The sequence below is a fragment of the Choloepus didactylus genome, chromosome 8 (assembly GCF_015220235.1).
Source record: "Choloepus didactylus isolate mChoDid1 chromosome 8, mChoDid1.pri, whole genome shotgun sequence".
NCBI lineage: Eukaryota > Metazoa > Chordata > Mammalia > Pilosa > Megalonychidae > Choloepus > Choloepus didactylus.
The window spans coordinates 35,900,800-35,926,729 of NC_051314.1; the positions used below are offsets into that span (position 1 = coordinate 35,900,800).

General features: G+C 38.3%; 2 protein-coding genes across 3 annotated transcripts in view; both read right to left on the reverse strand.

Annotated features, from left to right (window-relative positions):
• Nucleotides 1-25,930, reverse strand: part of CRADD (CASP2 and RIPK1 domain containing adaptor with death domain) — a 226,700-nt gene that overhangs the window by 89,569 nt on the left and 111,201 nt on the right. The window contains exon 3 of one of the 2 annotated variants that reach the window (XM_037845811.1): nt 21,346-21,528. The exons of the other annotated variant lie outside the window; for it this stretch is intronic. Coding sequence (XP_037701739.1) covers nt 21,422-21,528 — 107 coding nt within the window. The 3' untranslated portion in view covers nt 21,346-21,421. Of the gene's footprint in view, nt 1-21,345; nt 21,529-25,930 lie in introns of those variants that run through there. 2 annotated transcript variants of the gene reach the window in all.
• LOC119541690 (serglycin-like) lies at nt 1,865-2,788 on the reverse strand. The gene has a single exon (XM_037845813.1). It carries the CDS (start codon nt 2,545-2,547, stop codon nt 2,170-2,172), a length of 378 nt encoding a protein of 125 aa, XP_037701741.1. The 5' UTR covers nt 2,548-2,788; the 3' UTR covers nt 1,865-2,169.

The window sequence follows — 25,930 nt, forward strand, 5'->3', positions numbered from 1 at the left end:
TTATGTTAGGTGTAGCTCATTTATTATACTATTCAATTTCTCTGTTTCCTTATTGATCTCTGTGTAGATGTTCTATCTATTGATATGATGGTGTATTGAAGTCTCCAACTATTATTGTAGAAACATCTATTTCTTCCTTCAGTTTTGCCAGTGTTTGCCTCGTGTATTTTGGGGCACCCTGGTTAGGTGCATAAATGCTCATGATTGTTATTTATTCTTGGTGGATTGCCTCCATAATATGTAGTGTCCTTCCTTGTCTCTCATAACAATTTTGCATTTAAAGTCTATTTTGTCCAATATTAGTATAGCTACCCCAGGTCTTTTTGGGTTACTGTTGCATGGAATATCTTTTATCAACCCTTTACTTTCAACCTATTTGTGTCATTGGGTCTAAGGTGAGTCTTCTGTAGCCAGCATACAGTTGGATCATACTTCTTCATCCATTCTGCCAATCTGTATCGTTTGATTAGGGAGTTTAATCTGTTAACATTCAATGTTATTATTGTAAAGGCAGTAATTCAACAGTTTTATCCTTTGGATTTTGTATGTCATATCTTATTTTGTCTTTCCTTTTACCCTTTAGTTAACCCTTACTGATAATCTTATTTCTACACTCTACCCTACACCTCTCTCTCCTGTCTTCCTTTCTGCCTACAAAATTTCCTTTAGTATTTCTTGTAATGCAGGTCTCTTGTTGATGAACTCTTTCAGTTTCTGATTATCTGTGAATATTTCAAACTCTCCCTTATGTTGAAGGACAGTTTTGCTGGATAAAGAATTCTGGCTGGCAGTTTTTTTACTTCAGCACCTTAAATATATCATACCACTGCCTTCACGTCCCCATAGATTCTGATGAGAAATCAGCACATAGACTTATTGCTGTTCCCTTGTATGTCATGAATTACTTTTCTCTTGCTCCTTCAGGATTCTCTTTATTTTTGGCATTTGACATTCTGATTAGTATGTATCTCAGAGTAGGTTTGTTAAGATTTATTCTGTTTGGAGTACATTGCACTTCTTGGATGTGTATATTTATGTCTTTCATAAGAGTTGGAAAATTTGGGGCCAGTTTTTCCTCAAATATTCTTTCTGCCTCTTTTCCCTTCTCCTCTCCTTCTGGGACACAATGACGCATATGTTTGCATGTTTCATGCTGTCATTCAAGTCCCTGAGACAATGCTCAATTTTTTTTCCATTGTTTTCTGTTCTGTTCTGTTGTCTGTAAGATTTTGAAGTCCCTAACTTCTAGTTCTCTGACTCTTCTTCTGCCTGTTCAAATCTGCTGTTGTATGCCTCTAGTGTATTTTTAATCTCTTCTATTGTGCCTTTCATTCCCAAAAGATTTATGTTGCTTCTTTTTATACTTTCAAATTCTTCTTTATGCTCATCCAGGGTCTTCTTAATATCTTTTATCTCTTTAGCCATATTTTCCTTTATCTCCTTGAATTGTTTGAACATCTTTCATTAGTTGTTCCAAATTATATGTCTTCTCTGAAGTTTTAATTTGTTCCTCTGACTGGGCCATATCTACCTATTTCTTAGTATGGCTTGTAATTTTTTGCTGATTTCTAGGCACCTCTCTTTCATCTAGGGTTTTATTTTTGAGTGGCTTTATGTAAGGCTCTTCTTTGACATTTGGTTCAATTTATTCTTGACCTTTAGAATTGCCCATTTTACTGATAAGTTTTTTTTAGCTATTCTTCATCTGATTCTTGCCCTGGATATGCAATACAACTTTTAAGACTGACTATTAGTGCAATTGTTTCACTCCCAGGAGAAAGCTTCATTTCCTCAGTTCCTTTTCTGCAAATCTTGACCTGTTCTGTTTATTTTTGTTTTCCGTCTACAGTTTTGTGGGGTTTTTTGTTGTGTTTTTTGTTTTGTTTTGTTTTGTTTACACTCCTTTTGTTGCCTCTAGGTGCTTTGCCTGAAGGGAAAATTCTGGGAGGAGGGTCATCCCATAGAGGACTTTCCCAAGTTGGTATTTCCCATCCAAAACAAGGCCAGAAACCCACGAAGGGGGTGCAGACCAGCTCCAAAGATCCCTGGGGAGAGAGTCTGGAAAGACACCAAAAGTCATTTTGATGGGTTCCTGAAGCTGTGCTTTCCTGGCCTGCCCAGCAGATAGTGCCCTTCAGCAAACTGTTTCCTGCAGCCCTAGGGAGACTTTTATATAACAAAATCATCTTCTGATCCATCTTGATCCAAGTCCTGGTAGTCTAAGGACAGATTCCTCTTGAAAGGTTGAACATTGTATTGGAGAGCATCATCCTCATCTACTGGTTCGTATTCTTGTTCCATCTCAGTCAGGAAGCCACCTCCAGAGCCTGATCCAGAGCCAGCGTCCAATCCAGAATAGGCCTCAGAAAGAGGAAACACATCCTGCACATTCGGGAACCTTGCCATTGGTAAAGAGTCAGTCCTCGGAGGAAGGAGCCTGTTAGATTCACCAGAAGGCAGGTCGAACACTGGTCCCTTCTCCTCAATGCAGTTTGCAGAATCACTGTCTGGGCTGCAGCGCACCCACTGGTACCTGGCTCTCCGCATGGGATAACCTTGAACTGAACATTCCCAAATCAGGATGGAGAGAGCCAGGGCAAGCCTACCACATTGGAGGAAGCTCGGCGTTGTGACCAGCCCAGCACGCTTGGCCCCCAGCCGCTGCACACCAACCTCACGATTAGGAAATGCAGCAGGGTGCTCACTGTCCCTTTTAGAAAATGTTCTGAAACCTCAAACTCTGCCCAGAACACACATCACAATTTCCTCTCTCTGGGTCCTGTCCTTATCCCTGCTCCTGCTGCAGAGGTGAAGTGGGTCTTGGCTTGCTCTGGATCCTGCCCTGCCAGAGGGAGAGGTTGAGTTTCTTAACACCTAGCAGAAGCCACTACTCACACTTCTTTACCACAGTTTCTCAGCTTCTTCTTCCCATTCTTCTCTGGATGATATACAGTGTTCCCCTGGCCTCCAGAGCCTCAGAACAGTTGTTTCAGACAGTTCCTGCCTGCCCACTAGCTGTTTTGGAGGAGGAGTGGGTCCTGGAGCTCCCTACTCTGCCATCTTCCCCGGAAGTATCATCCTGGCTCATTTTGAACCAAAAATGACTCAAGCCAGTTTGATCACTATCATGTAGCAAACTTAATGGTGAAGAGTCCCTAGCCAGCCCCTCAAATCAAATCCACTTTCTGAGAGTATCAAAAACCTTCAGCAAAACATGCCAAGGGCTCTAAAAGCAAATTCCAAAGAGAGATTTCAAAGATGTCTTGAGCAATGGTAACATTATTGTACAGCCTCTCAAGGGGAACTTACACAAAATTCTGCACAAATTGTGATCTAAATCTCTCTCAAGAGCCAAGACAGACTTGTAAGTCACAATTTCATTATGTCTTAGTCATCTTTATATTAGTCCATCAGCATAATGCATGGCATATAGTAAGGCCTGTAGCAAATGCTGTTCAAAATAGATTTCCCTAGGGAATAATCAAACTATGGAAGTATCAGAGCAGTCACTGCAGGGTCTTTATCCACTAGACTTTTTTCATAAAGATGAAATGCTCTCTTGCTTTCCTTATTGTCAAAGGTAGTTTTTACTGTTTTTGAGACTCTACCTCAAGAGAGTAACCAATAGATCTATTTGATTTTACCTTCTTTTCCTCTGGCAAAAAGAAAATGTATCCCTCCATATGGTGTCAGTATTTCATCTCTCAAAAATTAAATCTTTATTTTTGAACAACTGAAGAAATTTCAGAATCTATGGCAAAGCACTGACATTTACCATTCTTTTCTAAATTTGAAAATCTTAAGATAGAAGGGGAAGGTGGAATAACTAGAAGTTAATTTTAATTGGTTTCCTTGAGGGAAAAACAAAAGATAGAATCTGTAGATATCAGGGTCTTGGGAGAAGCACGGCCATCGAGATAAAAATGGAAAACATATAGAAGATCTACCTTCATAGCAAAGTTAATGGAATAAACATTTAGAATGTGCCCACTATACCTTGAGTACCATGCTACATGTAATCTTCAGGAAATCCTATGAAAGAAACATGAGACTTTGAGAAGTTAAATTAAATTGTATAAGATTTCATATTCATTAGAGGACAGAACAAAGATTCAAATTCAGGTCTGGCAGAATCCAAAGCCCTGCCCTTTACCTCTAAAAATATGGAGTCTATATCAGAAGTCTAAAGCAGAAGGCCCATAGGCCAGCCATATGTGGCCTAGAAAAGTGAGTTGATAAAGATGAAATCAATGTTTTAAAATGTGGGTTTTACATAAAATATAGATTTGTAACTCCTTAGGTGCAGTCTACACCAAAGTTTCACTTACAAAGCCATTTCACTCATTTTCCTACAAAGGCCAGGCAGATAATGAATTTGAGTCTGTGACCACCACCCTACCCCCACACCAACCCCACCACTGTCTCCCAATACTTTGTTTTAAGGCAAAAACCAAAATCAGCATTCCAACTGCCGCATCTTACCTGGATAATCCACAGGTACTTAGAATCATACAAATTTGAACTAGGACATAATCACTGAATTTAAGTACAAACCCCTTACTTTAGAGATGTAGAAAGCCAAAGAGTTAAGTGACTTGTCCCTGGTACGAGCTACAGTACTAGAACCCAAATGCTTTGTCTGTCATCCACTCTGCCCCCCTGCTTCTCACTGGTAGTCAAGCATATATTACAGTTAATCACTGGTGAAGTGGTGTAGCACTATTCCTCCAAAATTCCCTTTAAAATTACTATTGCAAGTTTGCATTTCTAATAAACACTGCAGTTACTGCCAAGACAGAACTTCAAATCTATTTTCTTTCATTCCCCAGAGATCTCCTATGAAGAAATCACTCTGCTTTTCCAGATACACTCTTTGGCCTCTCTTTCCTATTTTGCCAGTAGCTGCCAGCAATAGTTGCGGTTAAACACTGAAGGGAAAAAGAAGCTACAGAGGAAAGCCACAATGAAGCATCTTTGACTTCTAGCCTGCTGGCCAGGGGATCAGGAAGATCTAGAAAATGCCTAAAAGTGGGTGACTCATAGAGCTAATGGCATTTATTAACCTGCATCAGGCCTTCTATCAGCTGGAGCAGACACAATTTTTATTTTTCTTTCTGATGTTAGAGAGAATCAGTTTGTGTCATTTTTAGATATTTCATAAATGTTAGAGTATATTCCAGTCATATAAGCTGGCAAAAATTGCTCCTCCTTATTCTCACAGGTACCAAGTTTATCAAATTTAAACTTTAAAACTTCCTCTCTCAGACCAGGAAAAGATACCAAAGAAATAACTTGCCAATTGCAGGTTATTTTAGAGGTGTTTGTAGCATATACACTATCAAATAGAGTTTTGATAGGAAAAAAGCAACACACTATACTGTTGTCATTCCAATGTTTCTATATATGACTGAAGCTAGAAAAAAACATTTGTCTAAATATCATTCTTTTGAGGAAAGTACACCATATTAACAGTAAATTGTACCTGAAGATGTTTTAGGATCTCAAAGAAAGCAGACTCTGCTTTTCTAATAAATTGAAAAGGAACAAATACACCTTTACTAAGCAGGACAGATTTTTTATTTACACCAAAATGATTATTTCTTGGCCATTTGTTTTTATTTCATTTCTGACTTAATTTCTTTCTGAATTTGCTGTTGTTCATCTTATTATTATGTGATAGTCTTGAATGAATAGCCACTCTTATGCCCATTAACTGCCTTGTAAGGTAACTGGGCCAACTGGCTTCCCAGCAGAACAGTAAATCACTCTGGGACTCTGTGTTCTAATATCCCCTCTGCCAGAGATTTGCCACGTGTGCTTTATCAGTCTCTTCATTTCTTTCTGTCCTGGCTCCAGGCATCTGTAAAACTGTAAAATGGAGCTCTGGCATGTCACAAAGGTTTCTAAGGTGCTCTGAAAGCCCACAGAAGGTCAAGCAGTGGCAGGTGTGGATTACTGAGTGTTCAGACCGTTCCGCTGGTGCTCCGAGGCTGCAGAATGGCTAGAGAGCAAATGTTTTGGGGCCAGACTACCTAAGTTTAGAGCCCAGCTCTGCCTTGGGCAAGTTATTTAACCTCTCTGTGCTTCAGCCACCTCAGCTATAAAACAGGATTTTGAGGGGGTTAAATGCAATTAGGTAATTGAAGGGTTTAGCACAGCACTTGGCATACAGTAAGACGTTAAATATTATTGATATGTATTCTACTTCCATTTTCGATAACCTCACTGGCATGTCATGAGTGTAACCAAACTCAGATTTTGTCATTGAGCTTGACCTTATTTAATGCCATCATTCTTGAAGGAAACAACGTCAGACCCATTAGTATAAATTCTTAAGACTCCAGCTCAGACATCTCTAGGGCATAAATCGTTAAGAGGGACCAGCCAAAAAGAAATACTGCACTGCAGGTATTTTGGAAAGTCACACTAAATCTTGTAAAGCAGAGGGGTGTGATTCACGCACACCCTGCAGCAAGAATTCTGCAACGTGGCCTGCCATCGTGACCTGACTGATGACTGCTACTTCTTACATCCAGTGCACCACGTATGACAGATGACAGGGCCATGTCTGCTCATGCCCACGGCACACCCAGATTTTTTACAAAAGTCAAAATAATTTTGCAAAAAAAGTAAAGCAAACAGTGCCACAGGGGAGATTCAGGATTTCATCTGTTTATTTGCTCTGACAATTTTAGAGGATTTCTTTATTGGGATAGTCCTAAAAGCATTTTAGAAACACACGAGAAATGAAATCAGTCATTTTTCTCAGGCCTCCATTTCTAGGAAAAAGATCATCAAATATATACTGTTGGAGAACAAGCCTAAATAAATTCTATGGCTTTAAGTTACAATTTATAGAATTTTATGCTTTTATGAATATGAAGAAAATTGCCACACATCTCACTTACATCAACACTTTACCTTTGAGGAGGTCTTTGTTATTGTAAGAAGGATCTTTCTTGACTCTTTCCCACACTTAGGAAATACAGATGCTACTCTATTTGAAATATCCTTATTCACTCATTATTTAAAACTTTTCCATAAAATTAAAAATTAAAATAAAAAGTAATAAAGTCAAAGAACTGATTTGTATTACAAAATAATGCTTAATAGCTCAGATTTTAGTGACAGACAGAAACTGGGATTTGTGGGCAAGAAATTTAATCCCTCAAAGTTTCAGTTTCCTCATCTGTAAAACAAGAATAATAATAGTGTCTATACCTTCCAAGGCCTGTAGCACAAGAAGAGTGCCTGGCACCAAATGCGGCTCCATAAATAATTTTGAAAGAAATGGAAGGAATGTAAAAAGAAAGAGAGGACTCCTACCAGGATTCTACCTCTAAAAAGCACAACTTGATTTTTTGTACTATGTAAATTTTCCATATACAACAAGGTAGAGAGAAAAGTGTAAAGAATACCCATTTACCCATCACTAATCTACAACAATTATTACATTCTCCCACTCTAATTTCATTTGCTTCCCTAATTCATATATATACTTTTTTCCTTTTGATGGACTATTTTTAAAGAGCATCTTAGGCATTGTATCAATCCATTAGTAAGTATTTCTATTATTTAAGGACATTAAAAGAAATACAGCCAAAATACCATTGTCAGAATTAATCATATTATAATTCCTTAATAAAATATAATAAACAGAATATGTTTAATTTTCTTTCATTGCTTAAGAAAAAAGTGTTTTTATAGCTGGCTTGTCTAAAATCAAGTTTCGAACAAGATTTACCCACTGCATTTGATTTATAGAATGCCTAAGTCTTTGAATGTATAACAATTCCCTCTCCCTTGTTTTCTTCCCATACTATTTATTTGCTGAGGAAATTGGGTCATTTGTTTTGTAGAATTTCCCACATTCAGAATTGGCTGATTTGTACCCTTGTGGTATCATTTAACATGTTTTACTCTCTCCTACATTGCCTATAAACTGATAGATATGGAACTTTGATGAGATTCTGGTTCAAAATGGCTGATTTCATTTCTCGTGTGGATGAGAGGCAAGAATACTTCACAGGTGATGCTGTTCCTTTTCTATCAGATCACAACAGGAGGAACATAATGTTCAGCTGTCCTGCTTATAGTGATGTTGAGATAGATGAGTGGGTATTGTCAGCCTGATTCTCCATTACAAAGTTCTCCATCCACTTTTCACCTAATGATTTTAGCATCCACTAATGATTGTTGCCTGGTTCCATTATTTCATTAGATGCTGAAAAATGGCAGTTTTTCTATTTCTGGCATCCTTCTGCATTTATTAGCAATAATTCTTCTAGAAAGAACTTACCCTGAAGTACAGTCCATACAGGAAAGCAAGATGCATAATAGATTTGTTTTTATATATCGATTTTCAGAATATGAGTTGATGCCCTAACAACTCCAGAAATGACAAATGAGTTTGGTTTTTATTATCTTGTCTTATATTTTTCAGAATACTGTCATAAACTTGTTGACTTTTATATAATTAATATATTTAAATCTACTCTAGTCATTCTTTTTGATACTCACTGGATCTTTTCCTACTCAGAATCCCTTCAAGTTAGTCCCTGAATCAATTTGACATGATCTCAAGTAGTCTCTTTGATAGCTTTCAGGCATAAGATATCCTAGGGACATTTTGTATATGTCATATTCCAGACCATGAATCAGTCATCTCTTCAAGGAATCCTAGTGTCTTTTAGTTGGAAATACTATTTAAAAACAGCAATCTGGACACTAGGGTAACTAAATGTTAATGGGATGTCACTTTTCTGGGTTGTCTCTGTTCTTTTTCAGTGGACGTATCTAGGAATATAAACAAATATGTATGTGTGTGTATATGTACATACATATATTCACACATATGTACATAATATATTTTCCTTCCTTTATTCTTCTAAAAGCAGCATACTATATAAATATTCTTTTCCATTTTACTTTTCTCACTTAACAATAGATCCTGAAGATCACTTCACGGCAAAACGTAGAGATTTTCCTCATTCTGTTTTATAGCTCTATATTACTCCACTTAATGTGCTTATCATTTGGTAATTCAACTATTCCACTACTGATGGATATTTGGAAGAGTCCAGTCTTTTGCTATTACAAGCATTGTTATAATGAATATTCTTGCGCATGTATCAGTTTGGATTTGGGGCACATTTTAAAGAGACTTATATGTGCAGTCCTCTCTTAAGTCAAACAAGTTGTTTTAAAAATATTTCCAATACATTACTCCTAATTAAAAGAAGTTCAAACCCAAGATACACATCTGCAGCACAATCAGTCCCCTGGGGAGTGGGATAAAAATGTGAATTTTTAAGCCTTATTCCAGGCCTTTTGAATAATCAATTGTGAGATTCACAATCTGCTGGGAAAAGCACTCTACTTGGAATCAGAAGACTGACATATGAGTTCGGTCACGAGATCTTGGCAGCCCTGCTTTCCTGTATGTGAGGATAATAAACATATTCGCTACCAACTTCATAGGATTCCTGTGAAATTCAAATTTAATTATGTATAAGAGAGCAGTTTGGAAACTGAAAAATATAGGTAAAATCCTAACATCTAGCAATAGAAAGGGCATTTGCCCAAGCAATATCCCCCATCTTCTCCATTAACAAATATCTTCCACATATGTTAAAATTTTAAGACAAAATAAGGGCCTATATTTTATCCCCATGTTACTGCTTTTATTTGTTTGTTTGCTTGTTTGTTTATTTATTTATTTATTCATGTAAAAGAACTTGGCCAGTCAGCCTCCAAAGGCATTCTTTATAAAATATATACGGCTCTTCAGGAATATCCATCTCTGTCTGGGACAACATGAGGCAGTCACGACAAGGATTTGGGTACAATAGAGAGAGGAAAAAATAGCTCAAGGCCACTAACAGTCTGCCTTTGATTAATTTCATACAAAGTAGCAAAAATTCTATACTTCAAAAATTATTGCTAGTAATGAGACATCCAAGAAAGAAAGGAAATAAACCCAACCCCCCATAAATGTCCTAAAGAAGAATTTGTTCTGCCATAATTTGGTGCATGGTGTACTTTCAGTCGGATTCTGTAAAGCCAATAAATCCAGACAGGTTCAGAATGTGTTTATTTTTTAAATGACAGGCAAAACCACTATAATTGTTGTCATCTTTCCAAAGCAGAAGAATACGCACTATTCAGTGGCAGCTCTTTCTTAAGTATCCAGAACCGTTCCTACCATCTGATTTTGAAAGTCATTCTCCCAATACAGAGTTTGAAGCACAAGGCATGGTCAAACAATACGTAGGAGTAAAGAGGAAAGCTTTCAGAAGGAAAACAAAGCTGTATTTGTGGGAAGAAGCATGGGCAATCTCTAGGTCTTCTCTGGGGAAAATATCTTTCCCAGAGAATTCAGAGAATTAATATACCCCTGACACAAGATGAGAAAGCATCACATGACCGTCCAACTGTTGGATCTGAATTAAGCATTAAACATCCACTTTTAGAACGCATGTTAGGAGTTAAGTTTTTGGTAGAAAATTGAATTTAAATGTCCTCTTTCCCGAATCATCAAAAAGAACATTCACAGATGGGCAGGTGCTGCTGGGCTGGGGCCTGTGAAGACACAGCCCTGTTCTCTTGGAGCTATGGGCTCAGAACAGGCACAAACAGAAGAGTGTGCAATTTTCTAAATGAATGTACACAGTCAGGTACTGAGCAATTAGTGAAATCAAATGCTTTCTTTTCACATACATACCTCAGCACCCCTGTGTTTTGTTGAGGTGAAGTTGGATGACCAGAAAAGGTACAAGTAGGAGAATTACCCACATCTCTTGCTCTCAGTTAAGAAAGATTTCATGAAGGGGATTTTGGAAAACTCCTACAATATCATAAGGTAGACCAGCTGACATACTGGAAAGGGATGCTCAGCCCAGCCCAGAGAGTAGGGATGGAGGTGGAGGATGAAGTGCAGGCTCGCAGGTGGAGAACAGATTTTCTTAGACAGATTGGAGGAAAAGGCAGAAGATGGGAGACCAGAGGGTAAGGAGGCACAGGAGGCAAAAGATACCTGAGCAGTTTGTGGGTGATTCTTAAACTACAAGTGGGGCTCTTGGCCTTTATTCAAAATAATGTCTAGCATTTATTGAGGGTTTTACCACGGGCCAAGCACCCCTTTAAGGGCTTCTACATGGATTAGGTCAGCAGGCCCATGATGTCAACACTATTCTTATCTTCATTTCTCAGGTGAGGAAAGCCAGGCACAGGTAACGTATTCTGAAGTCACACAGCTAGGAAGTAGCAAAAGTGAGGATTTGAATGGTGACATTCTGACTCCAAACCCAATGATCTCAATCTCCCCTCAACGCTTCCTCTCTGGAAGCAAAGGGAGAGAGTTACTGTAGAGTACATTGGAGGACAATGGCATTCATTGGCCTGGTGAAAGACAACTTCTTTCATAGTATCCAGACCTGAACTGAGAAGCAACAGGAGAGGCAAAGATTAAGTTATGATAAATAAATTAGGAAATGGCCTAGTTTTGATTAAAAGGTTAAACCAGTGAAGGGTTGAATTCTGGGCCCATTATGCAAGATGAGCACCAATTTGGCATCCTTTGAAAAGTGGTAAGCCAACAAATCCACCCCTCTGTGTTCTGGGGATAGCAGATGAGGGAGGACAGGGGAAAAAAAAATAAGGAGAAATAAAAGAGCAAAGATGAGGCACAATCCAGAGATGCTGTATGGTTTAATGGAAGGAACATGGGATTTAGAACCAAGGATACTTGGGAGGAACCCTGGCACTTCCAGTTTATTTCTGTGTGAACAAGTGCAAGGTAGCTCTCTGTGCCTCAGTTTCCTCACCTGTAAAATAAAAAGACTTTGTAGAACTAAGAAAAATATATATGGTTAAATGACTAATACATCTAAAAACACCAGCACTGTACTTGGCATGTGTCAGGTACTCCAAAAATACTATGAGATTGGAGGGAACAAAAAAGGAAACCACACACCAGCTGCTCCTTCTTGAAATGGGAGAACTTGCAGGAAGGACTTCAAAAATGGCAGGAAAGGCAGGCATAACTGCAGCAACACCACTAAGTAGTGCCTGCATGACACATTTTCCACACACACATTAGGATACCAATGTCTATATTGATAGGCCCCATTTCCAGGAAGGACTGCAAGTACATTGCGAAAATGGTCTGCCTGTTCATTTGTTCCTCTCTTTGTTCATTCAATAAGCATTTGATTGAACAGAGCAGAGTCTAGGCGGGGAAGGCCACACTGCACAACAGGGAAATGTGGGGCCAGAGTGGGAGGGAGGGAGGAGGGCAAGGTGGGGCCAGCATCATGATGAATGGAGCCCCTGAAGCTTTACGGTGATTAGCATGTGTGGCCACAAGCAGTGGTCCTGGTCTAACTACAGCACAATGATGACTAAAATACAATCCATACTTGCCCTCAAAGAGTTTACAACCTACTAGGAAAAAAGAAACAAATGAATAAATTTTTGCTATAAAGGTGTATACAATCTCTTTGGAATGGGGAGGCAAAAGTGACAAAATCCTATAAAAGAATTCATAACTGTCTATACTATAATTGATGCCCCACAATTCTTACATTCAGGCAAAACCATCTGTTGGTTACTCCAGTATTACTCTTTGTGCAATTTTACTCAACAACAGTTACATTTTGTCCCTCATTCATTTCATGTTACTAAGCACCAACTATGCACCAAGTATTATAAAACTATTCTCTGTTATATTCTTCAAATGCTAATGTTGTCATGGAATTCATCCACAGTCAGGTCTTGCATACCAGCTATAATTCTTGGCAATGTTTTGTTTCAACAATAAAATGTAATCCTGTCAGCCCCAATACTTCAGGCCATTCTTACCATCTGTGAAGAATGAGCTACTTTCAAAGAATCATGACTTATTTTGAAAAAGTTGATACTGAACTGCAGTTCTCCAGTCTGGTAAAAATCTCACAAGCATTGCTTCTCACCTATCTACAGGGCAAGATTTATTCCACTTTACTTAAAACCTCTGCCACATTTTAATCTCAACACAATCATGTTATATACAAACAGGTCTTTAATCAAAAGTTGATTTCTTGTCTTTAAAGATCAGTCAAAGGAAAACCATGTAGAGTAGCACCAGTTATCTTATACCCTGGAAGAGGAGGAAGAGCAATATTATCTTGCTGTAATAAACTAAAGAGTCTCTGAAATAGATCAATAGCCCAACCGCCCATCCCTTTTGAATAACCCCAGCAGCAATCACTTTTTGGAATTTGAGATTGTACATACTTTTCTTGGATAATTATGATACCATAACAAAATAATCTTTTATTTCCCAGATTTTGACAGTACCTGAGAACTATCCTATTTTTGACTATGTATGAAACAGAATTATCAGTAATCCTAGACTCTCAGTAGAAGGTCACCTTCTCTAACATTCTATCCAATGTATGAACTCCTCTTTATATCAATAACAGATATCATATAATCTCTGCTTGAAATTCCCAGATTATTAGAAGTTGGAATCTCTAATGAAACAAAGGTGAAATCTCTCTGCTTATAACTTCAAATCACTACTCCTTCTTACCTTATCTTTTGGATACTGCACATTCCATATCTAATTCTTTCTCAAATCTCATAAATTAAACCATTAATAGGGAATAAAGTCCCAAATAAGTTATGCTATCATAAGAATGAGCCTAACTCCTTTAAATGAGTTCAAGTCTCTAAGCCTAGGTGAATTATATCCTAGGATACTGAATGGACAGATGTGTATACAGATGTGGAATGCTCTCAGGAATCAAAGAGAAGGCAAACAAATCCAGTCCCTAAATTGTAGACCGAAGAAGTTAATGTCTATTCCAGGAAAAGTTTAAGAACAAGTTATTGCATAGATCAGCATATCCCAAATGTGTTCTCATGAGACACCTATTAACTTTTTCCAGCATCCTTAGAGTTGCTCAGAAGGCAGCTTGAGGAATGCTGACATAGACGATTCAGAAGCATTTAGAATGTAACAAGTTCCAGGAACCACTACGGGTTCACTAAGAACAACCCAGGTAAAAAAAAAAAAAAAATTGATTTCCAACAGCCAAAACAGAAACTAAGCAGGCCACACCTCCTTACACCAGTCAGGAGCAACACAATGACAGGCAAAACCTGCTGGGCAAGTTAGGAAAAGCACAGTGGCTTGAGGCCTCACAGGGTGTGTCAATCTTCTAAGACACACCCTCAGGGAAACTTGATACTGAATATTGCCCCCTTCTGAGACCTGAGCCCATTCTGGTCTGAGAAAACCTGACTGGAGTAACCAAGGAAACCAGATGCCTAGACAACAGAAAACTACAGCCTACACTAAGAAAAACGAAGTTATGGCCCAGTCAAAGGAACAAACTTACACTTCAACTGAGATACTGGAATTGAAACAACTAATGCTAAATCAATTCAAAAAGTTTAGGTAGATAACACCTCTTAGGCTTTAATGTATTGGAATAGCTAGAAGTAAATACCTGAAACTACCAAACTCCAACCCAGCAGTCTGGACTCCTGAAGACAATTATATAATAATGTAGATTACAAGGGGTGACGGTGTGATTGTGAAGACCTTGTGGATCACACCCCCTTTATCTAGTGTATGGATGAGTGGAGGAATGGGGATAAAAACTACAGGACAAATGGGGTGGGATGGGGGGATGATTTGGGTGTTCTTTTTTCACTTTTATTTTTTATTCTTGTTCTGGTTCTTTCTGATGTAAGGAAAATGTTCAGAGATAGATTGTGGTGATGAACACATAACTATGTTATCATACTGTGGACAGTGGATTGTATATCATGGATGATTGTATGGTGTGTGAATGTATTTCAATAAAACTGAATTTAATAAAAAAAAAAGTTTAGGGAAGATATGGAAAAAGAGATGAAGCATATGATGAAAACACTGGGCATACATAAGGTAGAAATTGAAAGTTTGAAAAACCTGGCAGAATCTACGGAAATGAAAGGAACAGCACAAGAGATGAATGCTACAATGGAGACATACAGCAGCAGATCTCAAGAGGCAGAAGAAAACACTCAGGAACTGACGAACAAGACACCTGAAATCCTACACATAAAAGAACAGATAGGGAAAAGAATGGAAAAATATGAGCAATGTCTCAGGGAAAAGAATGATGATATGAAATGCATGAATGTACATGTCGTGGGTATCCTAGAAGGAGAAGAGAAAGGAAAAGGGGCAGAAGCAATAATAGAGGAAATAATCAATGAAAATTTCCCATCTCTTATGAAAGACATAAAATTATAGATCCAAGAAGAACAGCATACCCCAAACAGAATAGATCTGAATGGCCTATGTCAAGACACTTAATAATCAGATAATCAAACGTCAAAGACAAAGAAAGAATCCCGAAAGCAGCAAGAGAAAAGCAATCCATCACATACAAAGGAAGCTTTATAAGACTATGTGCAGATTTTTCAGTAGAAACCATGGAGGCAAGAAGGAAGTGGGGTGATATATTTAAGATACTGAAAGAGAAAAACTACCAACCAAGAATCCTATATCCGGCAAAACTGTCCTTCAAATATAAGGGAGAGTTTAAAATATTCTCTGACAAACAGACAATGAGAGAGATTGTGAACAAGATACCTGTGCTATAGGAAATACTAAATGGGGCACTACAGACAGATTGGAAAAGAAAGGAGTGAGAGGTTTGGAACCCAGTTTTGGGTGATGGTAGCACAAAATGTAAGTACACTGAACTGAGATGACTATGAGTAGAAGGTTAGGAGCATGTGGGACACCAGAAGGTAAGATAAAGACTGGGACTATATAACTCAGTGAAACTTAGAGTGCTCAACAATTGTGATAAAATGTACAAATTTGTTTTCACATGAGGGAGAACAAATGAATGTCAACCTTGCAAGGTGTTAAAAATAGGGTGGTATCAGAGGAAAATACAGTCAATGCAAACTAGAGACTTTAATTAACAGAAACATTGTATTATGCTTCCCTTAATGTATCAAAGGCAATAAATCAAGGCTAAATGCCTATAAGAGGGGGACATTAGGGAGGGGTATGGGACTCTTGGCATTGGTGATGTTGTCTGACTCTTTATTCTACTTAGTTTAATGCTCTCTTTCCTTTTGTTGCTTCCTAGCTGTCATGTTTGTTTGTTTGTTTTCTCTTTCTTTTTTCTTTTTCTTTTTCTCTCCACCTTCTGTGACTCTTCCTCCTTCTTTGTGGAAGAAATGGAGATGTCTTTATATAGATAGTTGCGATGATGCTGAATACATAAATACGTGACTATACAGGGAACAATTAATTGTTTACTTAGGACAGAATGTATGGTGTGTGAACAAAACCATCTTTAAAAAAAATAATGGATTGATGAAGAAATCTGGAGGGCACTAGATTGAGTGAAATAAATCAGACACATAAGGACAAATATTACAGGGTCTCACTGATGTAAACTAATAATATGTAAACTCATAGACATGAAATATAAGTTACCAGGATATAGAATGAGGCTAAAGAATGGGGAGCGGTTGCTTATTATGAGCACAGTGTTCAACTAGGTTGAACTTAAATGTTTGGAAATAAACAGAGGTGACTGTAGCACATTGTGAGAATAACTAACAGTGCTGAATGGTGTGTGAATGTGGTAGAAAGGGGAAGCTCAGAGTCACATATGTCACCAGAAGGAAAGTTGGAGGTTCAAAGATATGAATGTATAAAACAGTGAATCTTGTAGTGGGCAATGTCCATGATTAACTGTACAAATATTAGAAATCTCTTTCATGAACTAGAACCAATGTATGACACTATAACCAGAAGTTAATAATAGAGGGCCATATAGGGAAAAATATATACCTATTTCAAACTACATACTACAGTTAGTAGTATTTTAACATTCTTTCATCAACAGTAACAAATGTACTATATCAATACTATGAGTCAATAATGGAGGGGAAGTGGTTAGGGGTATGGGAGGATTTGAGTTTCCTTTTTTTGTCTTTTTTTCTGGAGTAGTGAAAATGTTCTAAAAATTGAAAAAAAAATTAATTGTGATGAATGTACAGCTGTATGATGGTACCATGGCAGTTGATTACACACTTTGGATCTTTGGATAATTGTATGGTATGTGAATAATCGCAATAAAAAATAATGATTTCCTTTCTTTGATAGAGTTATTGGTAGATCAGGGAAATGCAATAAACACAGTATTTTGATTTCAATAAAACCTGACTTTTAAAATTAGTAATCTGCATAAAGTCATTCAGCCAAATATGAATCTATCTTACTGAGACCAGATTAATTCAGCTTGTTTTAAGCCACTATAGGACCCTCTGTAGAATGACAGGGTTACCAGTTAAATAACTAGGAAGGAAGGGAGGGAGGCAGGGAGGCCAGGAGGCAGGAAGAGGAGAACCTAAATTAGCATGCTTTATGAACCTGTGCTCCCTCCTAAGAATCCTTATTTTCATTTACAAATATTTACAAGTCACTTACATAGTAACACAATCTTGCCCTAGAGAGTCCAAGGGCAATCTTTAAAGAAGATTTTTACCATTTTGATATTTCATTTTCCTTGTTTTCCCAAAGATTACACACTGTGTTTCTTCAGTAACATCTACGGAACTCTGCTTATGTGCCATAAAATATAATTTAAACTGAAAGACGCAATCCTGTTTAAAACAGCTAGGTGCTCACAGGATGGCAGGCGGGGTATCAAGTCAAAAGAGCCAGACTTAGAGGCTAATTAGAGTAGGATCTGAATCCTAGCCCCAACACTTTCTGTCTATGTAACTTCAGGTTCGTTATTAAAATCTCCCTGAGCCTCAGTTTTCTTATCTGTGAAAAGGAGTTGACAATAATACCTACCATGCACAGCTAGAATAAGCACTAAAAAAATAAAAGTAACTAAATTCTCTTTTCTAGTATCCAGCCCTTACTTAGTAGAAACTCAACAAATTGTACTTGCAACTCTTCTCATCACTTATCTTGGTTGCTTCAATTTATTCTTAACTGTGTTTATGCTACACATTCCAGTTTGAAGATCATTCTCTTTGATAGAGAAAAAGAGAAGCCAAATAGTTGAGCAGGTCTGCTCTTCGTCATCTGTTAGCATTATTCCATCTGCCCCAAGCAATGAGCCTAGCTGTTCCTTGTTCTTGTTCTGAACATAGCTTTAAAAAGCCCTTTTCTGTTGTCTTGAGCATTCTCTCAAGCCTCAGCTCAGTCTGTACTTGAGCTTTATGATATTTTCTTACTGGTTTATACCACTCTTCTGAATTTGTCCCTGATTATGTGCTTGTCTTTCAGGCTTTTGTACATGCTCTCTTAATATCAAGCCTATCAAAAACGTCCTTGTTCTTAAAATGCTTCCCTCCCTTTTTCCTCCTCATCAAAAAAAAATAAAAATAAAAATAAAAATTATGATTTTGCTGTTAGAATTTTCCTTTGTTTTTCTTCATCTCTCTCTTTCTCTTCGTACCATCTTCTCTTTTGTAATTTCTGGACATGACAAATACCTGACATTCCTCTAAAATATATTTTCCTGAAGTCACTGTTTCTGTTTGGTTATGTCCAAATTTCCATTCTTTGGCAGTAACAACACTCTCATGGTAACTACCTCCCAAGGTTCTAGTCAATTCTACTTCAATAAACAGTTTGTTGTTTTGTTTTATTTTTCATGTTGGCTGTAATTAAGTTGCTTCAATCTTGTGATTTAAAAAAAGAAAATGACAGAAAAGCATTTCAAAAAAGCAGCAACTTTGCTTTCCGTGGGTTGAAATATCTATCAGACACTGAGTCAAAGTCTTCATCAATTACTATATGCTGGCTTGTGGCAATTTTGATATTCAACTGAATCTAAGTATATGCAATATCATAAGCCAGCAAAGTAAGACTCTTATTCACTTGCCCACCCTAACCTATAATAGTTGTTCAGGAATAATTAAAATGTTTTGGCTCAACTGCCAAGAGAATAGGGTGTGCTTTGAAGTTATGACAGTTCACAGTCACAATTTCTAAGAGGGTTGGCAAAGGATAAAAGTTTATACCCCCAACCCAGTAAGTGATGGAAACACCTTGCTGTTACATTCTTGATTCCTCTTGTGAATTCACTACTTCCAGAATCCTAACACAAGAACACAGGAAGGAATTATAATATAGGCCATAACTAGATTATCTTTAAAATATGTTTACAAGAAACAAAAAGTAAAATAGACAAAAACAAAAACCCTGTGTGTAATGTACAATGGTTAAGATTTGGCTAATAGCCAGAAATTGGAAACTATTTTTAATTATCTTGCAATTTCATCTGTCAAAATTTTAGTCTTCATTTATTGAATGAGAGGAAGTTCCAGGAGAGAAGGATTGCACTTCAGTAATGAGTTAAACATACTGAAGTTTTCCTAAAGGCCTAGCTATTGACCTTTTCAAAATAAAAATCTCTAAGTTTGATAAGCATAACTGAGTTTAGTTACTCTCTAATTAGCTATAGGCCTTAGACTAAGAAAAAGCAATAAATATAAAAATATCCACCAGCTGTTTTTTGACTAGTACGCATGTGCCAGACTCACTCCCATTCTTTCCCTCACACTCTGAATCATTGTCCAAATTTTCTCTAATGGCTAAAGGTTTTTAGCAATTCAAAATAAAATCAGAGGGAAAGTTATTTTTTGGAAAGGCTTAAAAGTGGCTGAGATTCCTGTTTACGTCCTAATCAAGGGTGAAGACTAACAGTTTAAAATCCACAGTATATTCTTAAAAGAAGTTTGTGGAGAATAAATTACGGCCAGGGTAATAAATCAAATACAGTGACAAAGAGAAGGACTTTCCCCTGGTACAAAATAATTCTGCTATTAGGTCTGATAAAAATAGAGAAAACTCCGGGGACCCTCATCAGAGCCAAAAAAAAACCCATGACCTACTCCCTCTTTGAACTCTTTCTTTAGTTTCCTCTTGATATTTCTTGGAATTTGAAATCCACAACAAGGCAACTTATCCAGAGAGCCAAACAAACACCTAGTTCATTACATTTGACCAAACACAAAATCAAGCCTACCTGCATAAACCCACCCCTATAAGACAGACAGACCCTAATCCAATCAACAGGAGTCAAGCTAGCTTCCTTTTTGTGTCTATAAAAATCATTTGCCCATCCCTAGAACCCCAAAGTTACTTCTGTTCTTTTAAGTGGCCTGGCTTTCTTTGCTGTCCCAAATAAAATGGTGCCCCAAATAAAATGCTGTAGTCTTCAAACTCAATTCCAATTTGCCTTTCAACAAGTTTGGAGGCTCCTGTGAGATACAGAAGATACCATCTGGGGCTGTGGGCTCTGGAGTCCAGCCAGGTGAGGCACCCACATGAGAAAGACCCTTTTGTGTCTGCTGTCTGACTGCCGACACTCCACATTCCCCAGGTAACCCCTTCCTATATCTGAACTCTGCAATTTGCATCGATTCAACTGCCTTTTATTCAGGACTTTGGTTTAAGTACCTTTGGTTTGGGTTTGGTTGCAGTTCTATCATCAGATCTTCCATTTGGTTTCATTTCATTTCTACCTCCAGCTCTCTGATTTTCTGACTGTCTTTCTTGGAGATACAGGGTTTGGGAATCCATGAGCCAACTTCCAACCTGGGTCACATGGCAAACAGTCTGCCAGCCTTCTCTCTCATGTAATAATGGGAAATAATGGGTAATAAGCCTCTTTTTCTACCCATTATACTACCTGTGTTCAGTTCCAGGCACTCCCACTCACCAGAGGATTCTGCTTAGGTCTACTAAGGTTAGGTATCCAAGTGGCTGAGCTGAAAGGCCCAGGCCCAAAGGACGTTTTATCTGACTGCAGCTCTTCTTGTTCTAAATCTCCTCTCCTCCTCCTATTCTCACTCTGAACCTGGGACTTTCTGTTCATGGATAGATCTGATGAAGGATGATTTGTCTTTGTAGTGGCCACTTTGAGAAACTTTATAGGAACAAAATCTTGTACTTGAGAGGTGCCTATTTTTTTTTTTTTATAAAAGGACCCAAGATTGGTATTGGAGACTGCTAAATGAAAATCTGCCTCCACAATAACTTCACCTAAAGGTTCATTAGGAAAAGGAATCACCAAAAACTGAACAAAGGGAAACCAACTCCAAACCAAACTTAGAGCTCCCATACCTTCCCCCAGAGCTGCCCTAACTGGTTCCTCTTGACCCTCTGAGGGAAAAATGATCTAGGCCAGACTCATTTAAAGATTATGACTTCTACGGAAGCTGACTGTCCACTAGAGCAGAATTGTAAAACCTTGGACCCAAACTGAATTAAGAGTTATAATTAAAGATTTCCCCAAATAATACCAGCAAATATTCATAGAAGAATTCAGAATTCCTTTGGGTGCTTATAATCTTGGGTTACCTGACCTTTATCAGCTTGTACACATATTGGTCAGAACGCAAGATGCAAAATCCTGGATGGCAAAAGCTGGTTGGACTGAACTGGACGGGGACATACAAGATTCCTCTTACCACAATAAATCCAAGAGTCAAATCGGCCTGAGAAATAAGACAAAAGTTTCTGTAAGATTACAGGTCAGGGCAATGAAAATCTTAAAAAGTCTCCTACACAAATTAAGATGGGAAAGCTTTAGTCCTCATATTAAATAAATAACTTCAACTTGTCCCATCTGCCAAGAACAAAATTCTGATAAAAATGTAAAAGTGGAGCAAGGAGACAAAGAAACTAATGAGTTTTGTATTTCTGTGTTTCTGTGTTTTTATGTCTGATTCATGGCTGAAAATGTTTTCGCTGAAGCTATAAACTCTCTCTGTCTGTCGGTACTTGTGGGGACCCAGGCGAAAGTGAGTTATTTCACATAGCCATGTACTTGATGGGGACAGATGTTACAGGTCATCAGACCTCCCCAGAGGGGAAAAGAAGGTACAAATGGTATCATAAACAAAGCATTAAAACTCCGCTCCCCTGATCACTGTTGATAACAAATCTCCACACCCCTGTGTCACTCAACCCTGCCCAGAGACTTGTTCTTTCCCCCTATAAAAAGAAAGGTGCTAGAAACAGTTAGGTTCATTTGATACGTTATGAGTTGCATGGGGACTGTTGTCAAATTAAAAGGAATTTTCTAATCTTGTATTGATTAGATTTGTATGGGTAAAGTGTTATTCATATAAATATTTACATATTATATAAAATTTCTGGAGACTTTACAATGTTCTTACTATCCATGATATGTCCTGATACTGATCTGCATGATATTAGACAACAGTATAGTGTTATCGGTCATAATTTTGGGTATTCTTTAAAAAATGCTACATGCCACAAAAACAACCAAATTTCCTGGTCAGTTGTATTGTTTTACTCTGATACTTCTCTAAAAGTGCTTGCAGTCTACTACAGGTCAGAGCTTCATCTTCAGCCAAAAAAAAAAAAGCTGTTTGGGTGGGGGTGGGAGGGGTGGGAGGGGTGGGGGGGTGCCTTTAAACAAGAAGCAAGGCAAGTATATAAATTATGTTCACCTGTCAGTTAACATAACCCAGGTAAAACTGTAAAGGTAGGACAGGGTCAAATACCTTGGCCAACAGGGCCTTTTTGGACATCTTCAAATGGATTTTATGCAGCTATTCCCTTCTGTAGGATATGAATCTGTCCTTATTATTGAATGTCTATCTTCTGGATGAATAGAGGCTTTTCCTTGTCACAAGGCTACAGCCTTCAGAATAGCTAAAAAACTAATAGGACTTTGTTTTCCTCACCTGGGAATTCCTGTTATTCTCTCAAGTGATAGAAGCTCCCAATTTACTGGAACTGTAATCAAGGGAGTTTGCAAGTTCTTAACCATCAGCCAAATGCTTCACTGTCCCTACCATCCTCAATTGTCAAGAATGGTAGAAAGAACAAATGGTTTCTTAAAACTTAAATTAACTGTCTCTTTACCTTGGCTAGAATTCTTCCCTTAGCCTTGATGGCCATAAAACCTAGCCCATTGGGAAAACACCAGCTAACACTATATGAAATCACAATGGAAGGACCCATGAATCTTATTTCTCCTACTTTACCAACTACAACCAGTTATAATGGGAAATTGCTAATTATTGTAAGGGATTAAACACATATACCAATTTCCACCATTCACAGATCTAGGCTGCCCTTCCCGAGATTCCTCTACATGACCTTTGACCCAGAGACTTTATATACCACAAGAGACATCAACAAAAACTGCATTAGAATTATCAAGACTTGCTGACTACCACTACAGCAGTAAAATTATAGGGAATTGACCGCTGGGTCCATGTGTCACAACTAAACCATGTTCCAAGCCCTTGGGAGGTTACTTCCATTTCAGACCTCAAGCTAAAATTGGCATGAGGACTCCTGAAGCAGACTGTATCTGACATAGACAGCTTCTGCTTAGGACGTTGGAACAAGTAGATGACATCCAAGATCAAGACATGTCTGAATTTCCCTATCTTATTCTCCATTTCTTCCTTTTCACCATCTATCTAAATGTTCTCTTCTTCATCCCATATGCCTTACAATGCCCAATCTCCATCCCCAATAATACTCTAATTTCACCATGATTTTCTTTTATTTCCTCTTTACCCTGTGTGCCAGTTTGGATGTATTATGTCCACAAAACGCCATGTTCTTTGATGCAGTCTTGTGGGGGCAGATGTATTTAGTTTTGATTAGGTTGGAACCTTTGGATTAGGTTGTTTCCATGGAGATGTGACCCATCCACTGTGAGTGACACCTTTGGTTAGGGTGTGACCTCTGATTGAATGTTTCCATGGAGGTGTTGCCCCGCCCATTCAAAGTGGGCCTTGATTAGTTCACTGGAGTCTTATAAAAGGGCTCACAAACAGAGGGACTTCAGAGCAGCTGCAGCTAAGAGAGGACAAAACACCCCAAGAGCAACATTTTGGGGAACATCATTTTGGAACGCCACCTGGGAGCAAGCAGACACAAGCTACGTGCCTTCCCAGCTAATAGAGGTTTTCCAGAAGCCAATGGCCATCTTTCAGTGAAGGTACCAATTGTTGCTGTGTTACCTTGGACACTTTATGGCCTTCAGGCTGTAACTTTGTAACCAAATAAACCCCCTTTATAAAAGCCAATCCATTTCTGGTATTTTGCATAATGGTAGCATTAGCAAACTGGAACACCCCGTTTCTTCCTGTGTACTCCTACCTTGAACACAATTCCTCTGTTCTTTTGGCATACCATATAGCTAATGAAACCAATCAGAATAACTGCTGGATCTGTGCCTATTCCCCACTTAGTCCCAAAACAAGTATTCCTCTAATAACTATTCACCTTACTTGTAGACTTGGCCCTGGCTGGAAACTGATACCCAATCAGATAGATCTCCTTTTTGGAATGACTCTGAGCTGTACCATAAGAGCCCCTGAGACTGGAATTACAATGTGGTCTAACCCAGGGAATGTGGTGTTTTTACTAGAAACCAGACAAATAAAAATGGTCACCCTCTGAGGAACACAATGGTGAAGTGTGGTGTATGCATGCAATGGAATATTGAGTAACTATGAGAAGAAGTAAAGTTGTGAGACATGCAAGGAAGTGAATGGATCCTGTAGACAGCATTTTGAGTGAAGTATGCCAGAAACAAAGGCAAACACTATAATGTCTCACCAATATGGACTAACTACAATGTGTAAACTCAGAACTGAATCTTAGAGTACAGCCTAGCAGGGAAATGATTATTGTAATGGTCGCTAGATTGTAAGCTCTTACAGCAGTCAAATGTATTCCTGAATTGTAATGGCTATATCCAAACTCTGAGATGTTGATCCCTTAGTGTATAACCTGATTGGTCTCTGGAACATTGGGTATCTGTGTTACACCTGAAAGATATGAATGTCAGTATTAACACATACGGCAACTGTTAAAAAAAAAAAAAAGGGTTGTAAAAGAGCCCAGACTTCAATTAGAGATATGAATGAAGCAGATCTGGTTAAGACTAGGGCAAATCAGGCCAAAAGGGTAAACTTTGAAACTGACTGGGTATTAAAACATCAACTTCCATGTTAGACCAAGGGAAGAAATGTTTATTTGGTATAGGATCTATATTTTCTAAACAGTATAACTTCTACAGTCAGTTTGTTCAAACACCACAATTACATGGAACTTTGAATAGGAAGTGAGATATGGTAGGTCTGTATAGGTTAGAGTGAAATAGCAACACATCCCAAAGTAATTTGGGCGGAGAATAAAAATATATATTTGGGGTCCCCCTGAGGAGCTGGGGGAGGATGCAGAGGTGTTGGACTTCCTCACCTGGATTGTTGCTGATGTTCTTACAAATATTGGGGACTGACAGCTTGACATGGTGAGCCCTGTGTCTTGGGGCTTGCCCCTATGAAGCTTGTTACTGCAAAGGAGAGGCTAAACATGCTTATAATTGTGCCTAAAAGTCTCCCTCTGAGTGCCTCTTTGCTGCTCAGATGTGGCCCTCTCTCTCTAACTAAGCCACCTTGGCAGATGATCTCACTGCCCTCCCCCCTATGTGGGACCTGACTCCCAGGGGTGTAAATTTCCCTGGCAATGCAGGATATGACTCGCAGGGATGAATGTGGACCCAGCATCATGGGATTGAGAACATCTTCTTGACCAAAAGGGGATGCAAAATGAAACAAAATAAAGCTTCAGTGGCTGAGAGATTTCAAATGGAGTCGAGAGGTCACTCTCGTGGACATTTTTACACACTAGATAGATAACATTTTTTAGCTTTTAATGCATTGGAATAGCTAGAAGTAATACCTGAAACTACCAAACTCCAACCCAGTAGCCTTGACTCTTGAAGACAATTGTACAAGATGATTGTACAACAATGTAGATTACAAGCGGTGACAGTGTGATTGTGAAAACCTTGTGGATCGCACTCCCTTTATCCAGTGTATGGATGGATGAGTAGATAAA